The sequence below is a fragment of the Macrobrachium rosenbergii genome, chromosome 43 (assembly GCF_040412425.1).
Source record: "Macrobrachium rosenbergii isolate ZJJX-2024 chromosome 43, ASM4041242v1, whole genome shotgun sequence".
Lineage (NCBI taxonomy): Eukaryota > Metazoa > Arthropoda > Malacostraca > Decapoda > Palaemonidae > Macrobrachium > Macrobrachium rosenbergii.
The window spans coordinates 32,985,007-33,004,097 of record NC_089783.1 but is presented as its reverse complement, the minus strand read 5'-3'; the positions used below and the strand labels follow the sequence as shown (position 1 = coordinate 33,004,097).

The 19,091-nt window shown below is 43.8% G+C and overlaps 2 protein-coding genes across 3 annotated transcripts in view; one reads left to right on the top strand and one right to left on the bottom strand.

Moving 5' to 3' along the window:
* Positions 1-19,091, bottom strand: part of LOC136828760 (cytosolic Fe-S cluster assembly factor NUBP2 homolog) — a 42,235-nt gene that overhangs the window by 20,698 nt on the left and 2,446 nt on the right. The gene's annotated exons all lie outside the window — the stretch shown is intronic.
* The window catches only part of DNApol-delta (DNA polymerase delta), a 55,749-nt gene continuing 38,631 nt past the window's right edge, over positions 1,974-19,091 (top strand). The window contains exons 1-4 of one of the 2 annotated variants that reach the window (XM_067086971.1): positions 1,974-2,227; positions 9,207-9,282; positions 10,052-10,145; positions 17,369-17,495. In XM_067086971.1, coding sequence (XP_066943072.1) covers positions 9,230-9,282; positions 10,052-10,145; positions 17,369-17,495 — 274 coding nt within the window. In that variant the 5' untranslated portion in view covers positions 1,974-2,227; positions 9,207-9,229. Of the gene's footprint in view, positions 2,507-9,206; positions 9,283-10,051; positions 10,146-17,368; positions 17,496-19,091 lie in introns of both variants that reach the window. The other variant, XM_067086972.1, reaches the window with a different exon arrangement.

Below are 19,091 nucleotides of genomic sequence, written 5' to 3'. Positions count from 1 at the left end.
ACCCTGCTACAGCTTTTACTGGTGACTGCATTAGCCATATTTGCCATCTGCTTTGCTTTAATTTGGGCCATTTTTATCTGTTCTCTGAAGCAGTCTTTAATGTTGCTGATCGCTACACCCATGTATTTTATCTGATTAACTATTTTTATTCAGTGGCGTCATTTCAGATTTTTCTTTTGGGGGGGGAGGGGAAGCAAAGGTTTAGTTAAAAAAAAAAAAGAATTTGGGGTAGAAGGCGTAAAAAGGACAAATGGCGAAGGTTAAAGACTGAAACTGCCTGGTAAAAATGTAGATTAGTAGAATCATTGCAGCTACTTGATAAGGATGGAAACTGATGTTGTAATGAGAAAACCAGAGAATCGGCAATGGACGTGAAAATTTTTGTGTACTTCTTGAATTTTTAAATAATAATGTTAAGAACTGTCATACTTTCTTGAATTCTTCGGAAACAAAACTGAAATTAGACTTGTGACTTTTGTTGAAACTCCGAATCAGGTTGGTGCTAAAGACTGCTGTCTGCTCCGTTGTAAATTATTTATCGAAGTGGGTAGATAAGGTTAAATGTGGTGTCCTGGTTTCACTTCATCCTAGAGTAGCTTTTGATACAGTCGTGTATGAACTACTTCTAACTGATTTATTGTTCTGGTAACGACATCCAGGATACAAATAAGAAACTGGATAGGATTGTAAGAAATGGATGGTGACATTCACGTGAACACTAATACTAGACTAGTCAGGATTAATGATACAACTCGTGTCTTAGGTGTGCTACTGGACTTTACGGGTCTCTGTACTCAAGTCAATAAAATTGTGTTTTACTAGACATCCTGTTAGAGACATCATCTATCAAAAACTACCCAAGATATATCTTTTGGAACTGGAAAATATACTAAACAGAGCAGCAATGTTAATAAAGGGCCTCATACCACGAAATACGAATACCCACGTCTTGTCTGAGTTGCATTGGTTACCAGTCAAAGCCATACGGTAGTAATGTTTAAAATGTGTTCTGACTCATCAAGCTATCGGGAGTGGGTGTCCAAAGTATTTCAGAGATATCTTGCACATAATACTGACAACCAATGACGTCAAAACAAGACCAGCTACAGATGGTTTAAAGTTAAGCTAAAAAGCACCTCGAATGTTTGTTTTAGAACCATAAAATATGCTGGCCAAATATCATATAATACCCTCCCACTTGATACTATGAGAACTGAAAATATCAAGACTTTCAATAAAAAATATAGACTGAATTACTGTATTGTGACTTCTTTGGCGAAGCTTTTCTTATACTGGATTCTTTCAAGATTATTTTCTGTCATGAAAATCGTCAGTTAGTAAACACCCTCTCTCTCTCTCTCTCTCTCTCTCTCTCTCTCTCTCTCTCTCTCTCTCTCTCTCTCTCTCTCTCTCTCTCTCTCTCCATAATAATATTGGTAATGTCTTCCGACTTGTGAACTACCGATTTTAAAATCGCATTTCATTCAACGATAATAACTACAATTATGCATGAAACAAAAAGACTCTCCCCGAGAAGATTGTTCTTTGTAAGCTAATTTTAATTATGTTAATTCTAATTCAGTCTAGTTTATATTAAAGTATGTTGCTGCGTGTAGTTCTCAATTCAAATCTCTCTCTCTCTCTCTCTCTCTCTCTCTCTCTCTCTCTCTCTCTCTCTCTCTCTCTCTCTCTCTCTCTCTCTCTCTCTCAACTTCATAAATCCTGTCCCAACGCAAAAATGCTTTACAGTGTGGAGCTATAAGACCCTTCAAACAGAAAATATTTGCGTAAACCATAGACCCTGTAAGTACTGTATATACCCCTACGAGTTTCCATATGAATTTATGTGTGATTTAAATACTGATTACATCTTATAAAATCGGTTAGATTATAGCACAAAGTAAAATTTAATATTCTTTCTTAGTAGATATGATCAAAAGAATCCAAAATACATTAGTCTTAGCGAATGTCTCAGTGAGTGGATGGATACCAGAAGATATTTTATCTTACAAAAAAAGGAACAATTGTGAGACGAAAGACTTTGTACAATATACATGGAAAACAGAACGAAAATTAAGAAAAAGAAAACTGAGGAAGAGCCCAAGAGGTGCAGTTGCAAAGGCTCACCTCCTACCTCTGCTTCGGTCCCGGGTTAATAATCCCTGAGAGGAGTCAGGAGTCCTAATCTGGCGGGAACCGGGAATTGAACCAGCACAGTTGATTGAAGGTGATCACAAAATTGCTTATTATATCGTTACTATTCTGTTGGCCAACATCACAGTGTGTAATCTTGTTCTAGTTGGAAATTAACTAGAGTTTAAGTTGTTTGAAGAGCCCACAAGGCTACATTATTCTTCCACTCACCATCAACATCCTACTACTTATGGGCCTCCGCAGGACTTCTAATAGCCTCAGATTGCTTAATCCAGCGTCGAGGGCTTAGGCTAGTCCTACTGTACGGTGGGACTCTTACCTTTTAAAGAGGTGGCACAAAGTAGTTAATTGGGTAAGCCAAATGTAACACCCAATGCGAAGTAACCCCATAGGCCTAGTTCTACCACATTCTATAATAAGTTGACAAATAGGCCTATATGTTAGGCTTAGGCGTATTTTTCCGATTTAGGCTAGGTAAGTCTGGTTAGGTTATATTCCCTATGAAAAGCCTACTAGGCCTGCAGTACCCCTGACCACCTACTCTTTAAGCCATACTACCCACTGATGAAACCACAAGCTGCCTATAATTGGGGTTAATCACAATATAATAGGCTAAATTATGGTAGCAAGTCATACCTGAAAATTCCCTCACCCCATCCTAATCTGACTCAGAGCAACATTTATTCTATGCAATTTTTCATTTAGAGTTGTCGTTAATGAGTTATGGGTGCGTCCCTCAGTCGTCCACACTACCCTTGGGTTTTTCATGCAAAAATGGCTAGGAAATGATAGGGCACTAAAAGAACCAAAAAATACCAACCTAACGTAACCTAGGGGTATTTGCTGGTTACAATTTTGCCATGTTATCTACGGAGTGGGTAGGGCGCTGGTATTGTCTTACCTTAAGTCGTAATCTGATTAATTATTTTTCTCTGTTATTAGGCATTTGCGAAGGTCATGTATTGAGATGAATTTTTTGTTTTGATGAGTTTTAAGAGTTTTACCCAAGAAAAATATAAATTATAATGTGGGAGGTGGCTGGAGTCTTCCAAAAAATAACCTAAATAAATTCACCCTAACAACTTTGTAAATCTGGTTCTGCCAGGTACATACCCTACGTAGGCTAAGACAGCTAGCAATGGGATGCCCCCTAGCAATGCACAAAGCATAGCCCACTCCTTTTGTAAATAAACCAAAATGACCACCATCCAACCATTTCTGATAAATTTCTTGCTGGTGAAGGATTAAAGTCTCATGGTATTACTGCTAAAGTTAAATCTATGGTACAATCTTGAGGCTGCAGTTTTAAAACTCTAAAACTAGCTTTCAAGAGCATCATTGCCTCACATAGCCTAACTTGAAAACATCTGCAGCTAATCATGTTGTGACAAATTGTTGGCTTCAGCCTTTGGCCTTTAAGCTAAGCAAATTCCTAATAGACTACTCTGGATATCCAGGGATCAGAACTTAAGATAATTTCAAATGATAACAGAACAACCCTTAACAAGCCTGATTGTAGTTTTCCATATGATTTATTTCCTACATTTTGCAATCAACTGTTTTTGTTAAATTTGCCAATTCCTGGCTGAGTCAGTGTGTATTTTTCTCTAGAAGGGATGTTGGGACAAGCAGATAGGCTTACACCGCTAAAGCTTATTGGTAAATGTTAAGGCTCAGCTAGGCTAGGGTACTGACGAGGTAAAATTGGAAAAAAATTTGGCAGTCATTTCAAGGCTAATATTGTTAAGGCTTATTGACAGATGCTAAGGCTCGGCTAGGTTAGGGTACTGACGAGGTAAAGTTGGAAAATAATTTTGCAGTCAATTCAAGATTCCCCAATGGTGGGTTAGTCTAGGTCAGGTTCACACTGTGGGGTACGATAGTATGATGTATGGTACAACAGACAGATGCTGAATTATAGGAGTGTTCACACTAATCAGTTTTGACACATTTTTCCACCAATGGGTGAAGATGTGACATGTGCTCATGGAGAGTTCATGATTGACAAAGTCAGTGTTTCCAATATTGTTGGTTTATTGTGATAAATAGGTATGCAGACTATTTCTTCAGTAACACCTTATATAATTCATAAAAATTCAGCTTTTGTATTAATAATATACCAATATAAGCACATGAAAAAGGAGCTTGTACCAAACAATCTACTCAGATCAAACTTCAAATCACAAGATTTTCTTATTCAAATTTAGTAGAGGTGGGCTATATACTGTGTACAATTGCACTGCATGCATATAAAAATGATTTTATTATATCAAAGTTATCCATTTCTGAAAAGTGGAAAGTTATTTAAAAATTATGTTAACCACAAGAACACGAAGCATGGACAAGCAAATGCTGGGACTATGTTATTTTTTCGCCAGATATTTTATCATACTGACTTTCTTTTAAACACTTTCATTCCATATCTATCAAAATACTTCTTTATTGTAGCCTTTTTTTCATTCATTCAAGCACCATTTGGATGCCTTACATTGAAAAATTATGTCCAGGGTAGCCTTTTATGCTGTATATGTATGACAGAAACTCATTGAAATTTCAAACTTTTGCTTTGATGACTACAAATATGCAAAGTATTCTAAAAACGAAAACCACAATACCATTGCCATGCATCATAACTAACTAGGATACTGGGTCCTACCTAGCCAGGGGCTTAACTGGGCCTTGCAACCTAACATGCTTTAGAGCTCCATAATTCAAGGAGTTAAATACTGTAGAGGGATGCATCTCAACTTGACCTTCCTGACTGGCAGTCAGCTCCCCTTTGCTCCCCCCACCCCCCTTCCCTTAGCAGTGCACACACAGTGTGTTTCATATCTTAACCTTTCTCCCATGAAAGACCACAATTATGATTTTGCTGGCAGAACCTGAAAACCCACGACTCCAGACTGGCTCCCTGCATTTGTTACGACATGATATACAAACCGTTGGTCCTTTACATTAGGAATTACTTACGACGAAGCTGGACACGGCCATTAAACTCTTGAACAAGGTGGTTAGGCAGTAACTACCGCCAGGTAGGCGGGAATACCTGCCTGCCTGGATGTAAACATTCCAGTTTGCTTTCGGCCGTCATGTGTTTCAGACTTGTTTTCGGATCTCTTGCCTGACTGTCGTTAAGCTCTTTATTATCCTGGTGGGATCTTCCTGTAGTTTTGTGTGTATATTGCATGTGTTTGATATTTATTAATACAAACCCACGATTTGTGATAACCTTGAATAAGCCGTCATTCCCCTGCATCTGTGTCTCAGGTTTGACGGCCAAGGGCATATTTAGAGGGGCGTAACCTAGTGGTAATGCTTCTCTTCCAGTAGCCCTTTATTTAGATACTGAAGGCGTTCCCCAGTACGTCCACAGATATTAGATTGGGACGTAATATCCACACTCCCCTTCATTGATCGGAACATAAGAGTTTGCTCCCCTTCTCGGGCTCCCTCCCTCTGTGTACAAGGGCATGTCTACTTCCTTCCTACTTGTGCTGAGTATTGTTTTCGCTGCCTGTGCTTAGAGAGTTGTGGGGGGGGGGAGGTTGCGGGCATCGTCGGTAAGTTCCGCTTCACGGTGCCCTTGGTAGCCTCCCCTCCTTCCTTCTCGGTCCCTGTAGGTTCTTCCTTATCTCTCCTTCAGTAGAGATCTCTCTCCTTCGCCCTCTTCGCTCGCTTGTTGGGCGAAGACCTTGAGGGAGGGGGGGGGGGGCACGGGCAGCCGGGTGACCCCTTCTAAGGGGCCTCCTCTCGCTGCGTAGGGCAGTTCCCCTCGTAGCGAGAGGAGTCTTCCTCTGCTAATCATCTTTCCTTTTTCTTTCATGTTGACAGTGAGCATAGCAAGCACAGCAGTAGTTGGCTGGATATCTGAGGGGATATCTTGCATGAAGGAGTCGCGACATTTATTCAGCACTGCTTCGGGACCGACCACAGTACCTGGTTGGAATGGCATAGTTCCACGTCAGGATCGTTCTGACTCTGTCCCCGCCGATGTGGATCGATCACTGTCATTGCTGGCCTCCATGTATGCTGTGGCACTGCCTCAGACGTATCTGTGGTCCATCTGCTCCTGCTGTTTCTTGTGTTATGCTTCTGTTAACTCAACGACAGTCTCTGGGCAGCTCTTCCAGGTCTCCTGCCACAGCTGTCCTGATCGTTCCTGTCGCTACTGGTGACATTCATGTGATGTTCCTGGCCATTGCTATAGCTCCTGCCTTCCAAACCACTTCCGTAGCTCCTGCATCGGCCGTCCTGATCGTGCCCTGCTGCTTCTCCTGGTGGTTGTGTCTTGGACTGCTTCCATTGTGTTCCTGCCTAGCTGCCCTGGAGATTACGATGTTTTGTGTCCACCATCCTGTAGAAGATGTCGGAGTGAAGGTGAAAGAAGTCGCCCTGTGGAAGTAGCCGCCGTCTTCAACTTATCTTCAATTTCATCTGCTGCCTTTTCCCTTCCTCTCCCGAGGTTCGAGGCGGTCCTGCCAGCCAAAGGAGAGGAAGGCTGCTTCTTTCCCCTTTATGCCCTTGGACGTCTAGGGAATGCCTCCCACTGAGGAGGCCCAACCTTTGGGTTAGGAAACCGATTCGCGTACCCAAGAGCTCACGAAGTCAATGGCTTGGTCCATCCCTCGCATTCCAGAAGTTTCTGTCGGTCTGGAAGCAAGACGTGGTCTCATAGTCCACACTCTTGTCTTCCTGTGGTCTTGCCCACAGGCCCTTGGAACCCTTTTTTTCCTTGGTCCTTTGGTGGCTGCTCAACAGGTTGTGTTGTCTTATCCAGCTCCTTCAAGAGGACTAGTAGCATCTCGCCTAGGGTGTTGGTTCTGGAAGTGAGAAGGATAACAAGAGTGACTGGCCTCTCTTCCTCCTGCTTCTCCTCCTTCGGGATGAGAATAGGACTCGAACCAATCCTTGCTGGATCTGGCATCTGATGCTGTAAGACTACACACCGAGCGCCCGTTCCATTTTTCTTCTAGAATCATAGAAGCAATTCCACTCCTTCCTCTAGCAAGGGAAGGAAGGACAGACTGGCAATAAGGGAAACCCTATCTCGGCTTTTCCTTACTGCTTTTGACTCTGGATTCTTCCTAGCCTATTTCGTGTGAGTTACGTTTCCTCACTCATGCGAAAAGGTCCAATATCTGACATTTGATATTGCGATTCCTACACTCCGATCATTATGTCAGAAGCATGGCACTCCTCCTCGCTCTTTCAACTAGGGGTAGTAGCCCAGCTGTGCAGAACTCCAGTCAGTTCAAGAGACTCACTGCGATTCCTCCCTCCAACCAGTGAGCCTTCCTAATGTAAAGGACCGATGGTTTGTATATTGTGTCAGAACAAATCACAATTTTTAAAAGTAAATTGTATTTTTCCTAACTATACAAACCTAAGGTCCTTTACATTACATATTATGCCCACGTCATGCCACCCATCAATCTGAACCTGGACTGAAATGCAAACTGGAATGTTTGCAGGCAGGTATTCCCACCCACCTGGTGGTAGTTACTCTCTAATCACCTTGTTCAAGAGTGTAACAGCTGTGTCCAGCTTCGCCGTGAATAATTGCTAATGTAAAGGACCTCAGGTTTGTATAGTTAGGAAAAATACACTTTACTTTTAAAAATTGTGATTTTACACTGAATTACATTTATGCCGCGCTTATACTTTTTTCGTAGTATAATATGAAAACCATCCAAAATTATGAGAGACATTTTGTATATATTTTGGCTCCAAACATGCAAAAAGATGGCAAGATAAATCACATGCATTTTCTAGCCTGGGATACATATCATGTCTTAAAAGACATGATAAAGACTAATGCATTAATTGTTTATTAATTTGTAAGGTGGAATCTGTCAACCAATAATAAGGCAATCTAAGAATGCAGCCATGCCACCAAAGTGCTTAGTACTGTATACATGGGAAGGTGCCAACTTTGAACAAGGTCACAATCATGGATTTTTGAGTTCTATCACTATAGCCATGATCATGGCCTTTTGAGGGATAAGGGTCAGAGTAATTAATATGCTTTGTGCAATGCTAAGGAGGATCTAAGGGAAGCTCTATTGGTGGTCAGGATTTGGTGTCCTAGGTTAAGAGGCATATTTCTTTTTCACTCTGAATTACACAGGTCCTGGTCAGTTAGGTTGGCGGAACAATCCCACCCCCCATGGCCAGGTAGGACCCAGTATCCTAGTTAGGTAATTATTGTAAAGAAGAGATAATCCTTGAAAAATACATTATGTATTCCTGGGAATAAATTCTTGATGTTAGGCAGACAAAGTACCACTCTACAATTCCAAAGCACTTACCACCTGGTGAGACTTTTTTTCCTCCTTAGAGAAGGTTTGTTGGAGGAACATTTCATGACTAAGCAGTTATGTGTTTTGGGTTTGTCATCAACAAAACCATTATGGTCAGTGTATTGTTATTACTAGTGCTAAATAGGGGAAGACTGGAAAAACTAGCACAACCAGGATGGAATATTTGTGCTGTTAGTTAGCCAGTTTTGTAATGTACCAGCTGATGTGCCTGTTTACAAAACTTGCTTGCTTATTACTTAATTGCCTCTGTTCTCCTTTATTATTTTTCACATTCATGCTCCTAATGCCTCAAGAAGAGCATTTCTTCCCTTTCACTGATTAGCTGATATCACATTACAGTTGGGTTTCTAGATACTGTCACATCACACAATGTACTTAGGGTACTGTAATGAAGTTGTCTAACTTCATTTTCCATACCTTTGGTATGCCAGTTATCTGGTGTTACTCTTCAAAGATTGATAACTATTAATCAGGTGACTGTTCACAATACTGCCTAATGCAAAGGATAGAAACATCCTAGTTTTCAGTGTATCGGTCAGGGAATTGTAAAATAGTTTTTTTTTTTTTTTTTTTTTTTTTTTTTGAGAATGTAGATATTTTTTTAATTTTAAAACAAAATATTACTTGATTCTCTTCCTCTTGATCATGTTCATTGGTCATTATGCAATGTAGCATAAGGCGCTCTTTTAAAATTTATGCATTTCTTTTTTATATTTTTTTTTTCTTTTTCAGAAATTTATATAGTCATTTGAAGCATGAGTCAGAAAAGGCCCCAAGCATCGGGGGGAGGTGCTATTAAGAAGTCAAGGTAAGTGTGATTTGGTTTTATGTATTGACTTTATTTATGAGAGAGAATTTGGGTAACAAAAGTATACACAAGATCATTTTTGTTTTGCTGTTAATGTGGTCCATTATGCTCGATGTTTAATCTATTTATATGACTTGAAACGTCTTTTGTTCACTAAAGGAAAGTTTATTTTTTAATATACATAACAGTTTATGTTCAGAAGATACAATTCATTGTCATAGCACAAGCTGTCAGTATGTTATGAAGGGACAACCAGCTGAGATAGCATGATAATTGTTCCTCCAGAGAATTGGCCATTGAATGTACAGCAGTGGTTTGTATTTATGATATATAAAAGGCGTTTTGAAGTTATTTATTCATTGAAAATACAAAGAATTGACATACTTGAACCAAACATCAACTCAGGGGCAAGGACAACTGAAGTAAAAAAGCTCTCTTGCAAGGTGAAACCATCGGCTGAGAAAGTAGTTCCTAGCCTAAAGCAGTCATGTCAACCTACTTAAAGATATAATGTATTTAGTTTGTGCATTAATCAACCTTCTTGCATCATGCATTTTGCACAGATAAGCTGTTTCCCAAAGTAGGTAATGGCTTGATAAAAAAAGAAAAATCAGTAGCCACTTTTACACACATTCATTATTTGATTAATAACGGTTATTCTGCTAAGTTTTTTGTCTAGCAGAATTTCAGATGATAATTCAGTAAATGTATTTTTAAAACTATTGCATTACACTATTAAAATTTGATTCTTTTAATTTCAATTTACTAGGGGAGATGATGATGATATGGCTTTTGATGATACATTCATTGATTGTGCAGCTGAAATAGATGAAATGGAGTCACAAGGTTATGACGACATTCAGGTAAGTATGGTATTAATTTTGTTACAACAATTCAGTTAGTTCTTACTCAGCTCTCTTCCTCTCTTTTTTTTTTTTTTAACCAACTACTGTATAGTGATTGTTTGTTCTGACATGATATACAAACCATCGGTCCTCTACATTAGGAATTACTTACAGCGCAGCTGGAAATGGCCGTTGAACTTTCAGAAAAGGTGGTTAGGCAGTTAACTACCGTCCAGAGGTGGGAGTCTCGCCTGCCCAGATGTAAACATTCCAATTTGCTTTCAGCTGTCGTGCAGTGCAGACGTGTTTCTTCCCTCTCTGCCCTGACTTCCATTGAGCTATTTTTCCTGGTGGGATCTTTCTCTTTTTTCCTTGTATGGTTTGCCTTGTGTGTTTGAAATGCAAACTCACAAAGGTAATAATTCTAGTAAGCCGCTTTCCCCCAGCGTGTGTCCTGGGGTTGGTGGGAAGAAGTGCTCTAGATCTAATGTTGGTGTGGATCCGCACACCCTTTACTCCTCTTGCAGGGGGCACATGTGTTCTAGAGACTCTACTTGTTCCGAGTGTTGTTCCTGGTCGGCTGAGCAGTGGGCAAAGTTTTAAGAGAGGAAACAGTACCGGAGGAACCCTTTCAAGGTGTCATCTGAGGGATATACGCCCCAGTGACTCCCTTGGTGGCTAACCCTTTGGGATTGTTTCTCTCTCCTGGCAAGCTTCCCCATCAGGAGAGGACTCCCCTTCGTCTTCTTTGCTCGCTTCGTGAGGCGTGGAACAGTTGTGGGGGGGACAATCAGGGCAACCTCTTGTAGGGGGCCTATCCTCGCCCCCGGAGCGAGAGAGACTCCCTCCCCTAACCCGACTTTTTCCACTTCAGGTTTGGCGGTAGAGGCTTCCCTCGGGAAGCAGGCAAGTGATTTGACAGCAGCCTGGCTCCACCTGGGTCTTTCTGGCATTCCATCCCTGGAGGGCCTCCTGTCCCATCTGACTGGTGCTCCAGTGGTAACCCACGCTGCGGCTACCTCTGCCACCAGTACTGTACCCATAATGGCCTTCGCTAAGATGCTGATAGCTGTCTCGTCTCACCTGGGACTGCCGTGCCGGCATCCCAGCACGTAGTGCCCCTACCTCCTGGCTTTGCTGTGGCCCTGCTGTCCCAGCCCAGACCTCTCTATGATGGTGACCTCCACCGTGCCTCACACGATTGTTCCAGCTCCTGCTGTTCCTGGCTCTCCGCCTGCCCAAGCTATTCTGGTCACCCCAGTGACTGCTGCTGGCTTTCCTGGCTTCCAAGCTGTACTGGCTGCCCCAGCTGCCCCAGTCACCGCTCCCTTAGATGATGTACCTGCTTCCCAGGTGGCCCCTGCTACCCTGGCCACCCCAGCTGCTCCCTCTTGGATGGGCTATATGACCGCCATCCTGAAGAAGTCGAAGAAGAGGTCTAGGAATGTGTCGTCGTGTTCGCGTACTTCGTCTTCATCGTTTGCTACCTCCTTCCCTTCTTTCTAGGCTCAACAGTTGAGGAAGAAGGCTGTCTCTACCCCCCTAAGAAATCCCGTCCTGGGACTTCTAAGGGACTGTCTCCCTCCACGGGGGAAGCAGTGGGATCTCTTGTCGTCTCTTCCCAACCTTCGGGTCAGGGAACCGAATCGCTAACCCCTGGGTTTAGTGTTCTGCTTCAAAGGTTGGCACTGTGTTGGGTGCTTGTTCATGAGCCGCTCCAAGTACCCAGGTCTCTAAGGAGACTTAGGTATCCCGAACCGGTATCGGAGAGTCCACTCACCATACCGATTTGGGCACAGGATGGGAGAACGAGCAAAGGCATGCAGGTGTCTCGGCTGGCACTGCTTCTAGTGTCAAGCCAGGTTCTCAGGTTGGTGCTTCAGTCTCTTGAGTCAAGCATCTGGAGAGACAGAGCGGAGATCCCCTGTACAGTCTTCTCGTGAGGTTCCGGCCTCAAAGAAGACTTTGGTCTGTCAAGAGGACACTGCAAGTCCTCGCCAGCCAGCCGTGCATTTGACTCCACCCAGTCCCTGATCACGTTCGTGCAGTCGGCCTGGCTCGGTTGAGTTGAGCGCTTGGCTTGGCTCGCGTGAACCGCTACACTCCTCGGGACAGCGTTTCGCCAAGACGAAAATGCTCTCCTGGACCCGGGTTGCTGTCATCACCGCAGGTTGATGGCCACTCTCAGTCTGCCCCTCCTGCTGGTTCCGCCAGCAGGACCGGCGGGGGTCCCCGATCCTTCTCACCTGTCTTCTCAACCTCCTGGAGTTTCTCTGGGAGGTGCGAGTTGGATAGGAGGAACTCTGGAGAGTCCTCTCCCCAGAGTTCAACTACAGTTCATACGTTTCTGGCTCGGTCCTCAGATCGACTAGGTCATACGCCCGCGTAGTGCAGGAGTGATTCAAGGGGTCTGCTGAGGTTCTCCCTCCTGCCAGGAGAGTAGATAGGGAAGACCGCACCCTGGAAGGACTCGAGGGTCCTCTCCCCCGGGATGCGGACACCCCTAAAATACAGAGGACTTTTGCAGAGGTCATTGTGCTGACGGATCAGCACAACGACCTTGGGGAAGGATCACGGCCTTGTCTGTGGATCGTCCTTTGCGTCTCGAATCCTTCTGGAGTCGAAAAACAGAATCCTAGGTTTCGGTAGGGCTGCCATGGTCCACATTTGCTGAGGGAGTCCTCAATCATTGATTGAATAATCTTGTTTCTGGGCAAGAGAATTCACTTCGTTTGAACCACTCGGACAAGCTACTTCCTCCTACTCCTCTGCCTCGACAGAAGTGCTTCTATACGCCCTCGGAGAGGGCATTGTCGACCAAGCAGGTTGACCCAGACCTGGTGCGCCTAGGCCTGGGTCTCTCGCTGGAAGGAGTCTCCCTTTCACAGCAAGAAGCAGCAACCCTGGAAGCCACCACTATGGCAGCTCTCCTGGCTGGATCTGTGGTCATTCACAGTATCCAAAGTGGCTGCCTCCTCGGGTGCTATCATGCCTGGGAAGACTCCACTTTCAGGAGGCTGTGCCAGTCTGGAGGTAGAGCCATCTCTTACATTGCCCACCAGATGGCAAACCTGTGGGCAAAAGAGAAGAGATGCAGTCCTTTCTCGTTTCGCCAGGTCTGTAGGTCCCGAGTCGGCAATGACCCTGCGGAATGGACCATTGCTGGGTTCTGCCTCCCTCTTTCCTAGAGAGCTGGTAGATGCTGCGGTGGACAAGCATTGGGCCGAAGACAGCAACCACCTTGTCCACCAGACAGTGTTCAAGTCCTCTGGGTCTTTGCTCTCCACTGTGGCCTGGCCTTTGGGTCATGCTAGCATTTCCTCAGCCCCCAAGAAGTCCCAGACTTCGAAGGGTTGTTCCCACGGGAACACCCAGCCTCCTCCTTCCGCCCAGAAGGGCGGGCAATCCGCCCCTTTCAGCCCTCTTTCCAGTCCAGTAAAGGGGACAAGGCGAAGAAGAGGGGGAAACACTAGGAGCGGCATTCCCCTCTGCCAGTGGTGGAGGGTTGCCTATCGAGCCATTGGGCAACATGGCAGCGATATGGAGCCGAGACCTGGGTAGTGGGTGTCCTTTGGGAGGGATACCTACTCACCAACTCTCCAGTCTGTCTCCTTACCTATGTTACTGGTTCAACGAAGGATCTCACACTCAAGCAAGAGGTGCAAGCCATGCTGAGCAAGGGCGCTGTGGAAATCGTGTCAGATCAGTCCCCAGGCTTTTACAGCCGTGTCTTTCTCTTGGAGAAGGCTGTGGGGAACTGGAGACTGGTCATAGACCTTTCTCCCCTGAACCGATTCGTTCACCAGACTCGGTTCACAATGGAGACAGCTCATTCCGTGCTCGCCTCCTTCAGGAAGAGCGACTTCATGCTTACGGTGGATCTGAAGGATGCATATTTCCAAATACTCATCCATCCTTCCTCCTGCAAGTACCTTTGCTTCTTCCTCGGGGAGACTGTGTTCCAGTCGTGGGCACTCACCCTAGTGTCAGCTTGGGCCCATTCACACGGGATATGTTTGTTGAGATATCTCGACAATTGGCTGGTCCTGGCAAGCTCTCACTCGCAGTTGCTTCTGGACAGGGATTGGCTCCACGAGTTTTGCCACAATCCAGGGATTGTAGTAAATCTCGAGAAGTCAGATCTCACCCCCAAGCATAGGATTAAGTACTTGGGGATGCTGATAGATACAGTAGCAGCAAGAGTCTCCCCCTTGGACTCTTGTATCAGCAGGTTCAGGAAGGCAGCACAGCTGTTCCTGTCTCGACAGGAGCAGCCAGCTCAGCAGTGGCAAGTCGTCATCGGTCACCTGTCGTCGTTGGAGAAGCTGTTCCCTGCAGTGGCGCCTGAAGGAGTACTGGTCTCAGCCTCGAGACCCCCAGTCCTTTTGCCATCCCCCTTTCGGGAGAGGTGAGAAAGGACCTAGACTGGTGGATGGACGACAGGAACCTCTTAATACCCTCTCCGGACATGCTTCTGTTCTCATACACATCGACCGAGGGATGGGGTGCACACCTGGAGGAGTTGCTGACTTTGGGAGTGTGGCACCAAGATGACAAGCCCCTTCACATCAACATCCTGGAATTCAGGGCAGCCTTCCTGGCCTCCAAGAGTGCAAGGGGGGCCTGGTGTCCCTTCTGCCTACTCAGTTGACGATACAGGTGCACGAGTGGGTTCTGGCCCACTCGTTAGAGCTGTCAGCCAGGTACATTCCAGGCAAGAGGAATGTAGTGGCAGACAAGCTCAGCCACCAGAATCAGGTGATAGGGAGAGAGTGGTCCCTTCACCCACACATCGCGGAGGGGTTGTTCGATGTGTGGGGGCGTCCAGTCATAGATGTGTTCGCTACCTGGCACAACAAGAAACTTCAGGTCTTCTGTTTGGTTGTGCCAGACCCATGGGTCGCTGTGGAGGACGCTTTCCAACACCCATGGGACAACCTCGACGTCTATGCCTTTCCTCCATTTTGTCTGATTCTCAGGGTGATCAGCCAAGTGATGATCACCCTGAATCTGATGGCTCCAGGCTGCTTGGTATCCCAACCTTCTAGCTCTTCTTTCTGAGGCACCGAGAGAGATTCCTCCCTGGCCCAACCTGCTGTGTCAGTACCACCAGGCAGTGCAGTCCAGGGCTCCACAGCTGCCAGTTATCCAGCATCTCCCGCGACTGAGAGGCTTTTCGTGTCGCTCAGCAACAGATGTGGCTGTACACCTCAGGCAGTCCTCTGCAGTGGTATATCAGGGAAAGTGGGCCGTCTTGTGGTTGGTGTCGTAGACGTGGTATCTCTCCGGTCAGAGCTACTGTTCAGCAGGTCGTGGACTTCCTTGTCTTTCTTCGCCGAAAGAAGCTTCCCTCCGTTTCAGCCGTAAAAGGCTAAAGAGCCGCACTTGGCCTAGTCTTGCGGCTGACAGGGGTAGATATCTCCTCTTCTTTTGAGATTTGTCTACTGATGAGAAGCTTTGAGAGGTCTTGCCCACCCAGGGACCTCAGGCCATCTCCTCTTCTTTTGAGATTTGTCTACTGATGAGAAGCTTTGAGAGGTCTTGCCCACCCAGGGACCTCAGGCCCCCTGCATGGAATGTGACTCGTTCAAAGGAGCCTGACTCTGCACTGTACAAGCCTTTACAAGAGTTGTCAGACAGGGATATGATCGTCAAGACCGTCTTCCTGTTTGCCCTGGCATTGACGAAGAGAGCAGGAGAACTTACCAGACTTTCCTTTGATGTTAAACACTTGAGGGGATGGGGATCAGTTACGCTCGATTTCATCCCGGACTTTGTAGCGAGGACTCAGAACCCATCAATCCCTGACACTAGGTTTGAGTCCTACATGATCCCCTCCTAGAGGACTATGTAGGTAATGACCCAGATGAGATGTTACTGTGTCCTGTTAGAGCGCTGTGGCACTATCTGAAGAGAACTCGTCATCTTCGTTAGTGCTGGCTCGACCAAGAAAGAGTGTCCAAGAACACAATTTCTTTCTGGCTTCGTGAGACGACTAGGAGAGCTTACCCTGCTGCTGGAGAAGACAACACCGGTACCTTCCATCCGAGAGCTCACGAAGTCAGGAGTACTGATCTGACATTCGCATTCCAGAAGAACCTGACGGTTCCTCAGGTATTGAAGGCGGGGGTGTGGTCTCAACAGACTGCCTTCACTTCTTTCTACCTTCGGAATATTCCCCACAAATCCTTGGACACCTTTTCTTTGGGACCTGTGATGGCTGCTCAACAAGTTGTGTAGCTTACCTGGCTCCTCTAACAGGACAGGGTTGCATCTTCCTAAGATGTGAGGATGAGTGGGGGAGTGACTGGCCCTCGTCCTCCTCTTCATCCTGGCTCCCTTCCTGTGGGCAGAGTGGATTCGAGCTGTTACATGCTGGATCTGGCAGTTGTTGCAGGTAAACATACACTTTGAGCTTCCATTCTATTTCTTTACAGGATCATAGAAGTAAACCCACTCCTTCCTCTAGCAAGGGGAGGAAGGAGATCATGGTAATAAGACAAACCCAATACTTGTATTTGCCTTACTGTTGCCGACTTTTTAAGGTTCATCCTAGCCTATTTTTATATGAAATGATGCCTTCCTCATTCATATGAAAAGGCCCAGAAGACTGACAATTGATCTTGCGTTTCCTATAACCTAACCAATTTGTCATAGGCAAGTTTTCCATTCCTCACTCTGTCAACCAGGAAGGGAGCCCCAGGTGTGGCGAACTCCAGTCAGTTCATAGAGGCTCACTCAGATTCCTCCCTCCAACCAGTGAGTCTTCCTAATGTAAAGGATCGATGGTTTATATATCGTGTTGGAACAAATCACAATTTTTTAAAGTAAATTGTAATTTTTCCCAACTATACAAACCTGAGATCCTTTACATTACATTTTCATGCCCACCTCATACCACTCCTCAATCTGACACCTGGGCTGAAAGGCAAATTGGAATGTTTACATCCGGGCAGGCAGGACAGTAGTTAACTGCCTAACCACCTAGTTTGAAAGTTCAACGGCCGTTTCCAGCTGCGCTGTAAGTAATTCTTAATGTAAAGGACCTCAGGTTTGTATAGTTAGGAAAAACCCAATTTACTTTAAAAAATGTTATTTTTTGTTAATATTTGTAAGCACTGTGATTAATCCAACTATAGTGCATTAAATTTTCATTAACTACTTTAGTCAGCTGTAAATTTTGGTGATAGCTTTTAGATGATTATTTATTGTACTATTGAGTTGAACGATTTGTCTTTCAGCAAAGCAGTGTCATTGTGGATGATGACAGAGACATTGACCCTAGCTGGGAAAGACCACCCCTTCCTACCATGAATACAAAGGAAGAATCACTCATCTTTCAACAAATTGAGATTGATCATTATATTGGTGAGGACTAAAGTTCTTTGCTTACTATATATTTCCGCGTATAAGACGACCTTTATATAAATCCTAAAATTCACCCCCTAAAGATTGGGGGTTGGCTTATACTGCACTACCATTCTAAAAATCAAACCTTGAATTCTAAGTGATGTTTATCAGTAGGCTAGCCTCGGCCTCAGTGCGATAACCACCGACATACATGAAAAGATTCACATTGTGAAATAAACATAATAAAGGTAATAAAACCAATTTTACAGTACATTATACACTATACTATTGGCATATCTTCATAATAAATAGCCTATTCGAGGAATACGGTCAACCCTTCTGAAAACACTAGAACTGCGTATTTTGATAGTTCAAACACAAAAAAAAACTAAAAATGCTTATACTGGTATTATCCTACTTACAATGGGGTTAGGTTAAAAAATAACCCATAGTTTGTTGGAAAAAAAGTATCTCTAATATACCCTAGCTTACAACTAGGATATTTGGTACCATGTACAGTATACATAATAGCCTAGCCTACACTATAAAGTATACTCTATACATACGTGGTATAGTAATTATTAATATCAGCTAATTCTGCAGGTTCATGAAGAGTGACTTATGATAATTCAATAAAAAGAGAAATTGATTAACAAACAAGAATTAGCTTAGCCTACACTATGGTATATTGTATACATATATGGTAGCCTAGCCTACATTATACTGTACTCTGTATTCTATATTCACATATCATATTATATGAACATCAACACAATGAATATGCATCTTTTCCTTGGATCTTTTGAAATGTTATGCCTTAATTCACTGTATCCAATATTATTGTATATATTCGTATACTGCTTTTGTATTATAAATTGCGATCATAGCAGTCAATGTTTTGGTTTGGAAATTGATTACACGTTAAGTTTATTTAGCTTTATTTAACTCAGTTCAGAGCGCTTTTCTAGCTTCTAGTTAGTGTAAATGAATCTCTAGATACTTTATTTTTATGGGGCAAGGTTATTTTTCGTTATACAAAGTGTTGTTAAGTCGAAATATAACTTAAATACATCTCATTGGGAAATTAACTTAGCTATTTTTTTCATTAATAGATGACATTGGCTGTTTGGGAACGTTTGTTTTGTGTAAAAAAAATCAAGATTCCATTCACTATTTTCACTTGATTTCATCATAATACTAGCTTTACATATTTATCGTTTATCGCATAAAAATTGCAGTAATGTGTTCTTCCGTGCCCAGTAGTTTTGATTAAAATACTTTTTCTCCAATTTTAATTTCGGTAGCGTTTCATCCATGTTGCTGATGCACGATAATTTATAGTCATTAGCAGCGTGAACATTGTTTTCTCAGCTTCAGCTACAACTTGCAGCTTAAATTTAGCAGTATATTTCCTTGCTGATCTTTTATCCATACCGAATAAGGGTATAATGTAAAGATATATCAGTCCTATTCTACTTAATGTCATTTGTACTGTAACTATGGTAATTGTGTATTACCATAGGATGGTTGAAATAAAAGCAGAACAGCTGTTGTTATCCGATTCGGTGATAAGCGAAACAACAGTTTCTCGGTTGGTTGTTTATGGCTGTACGC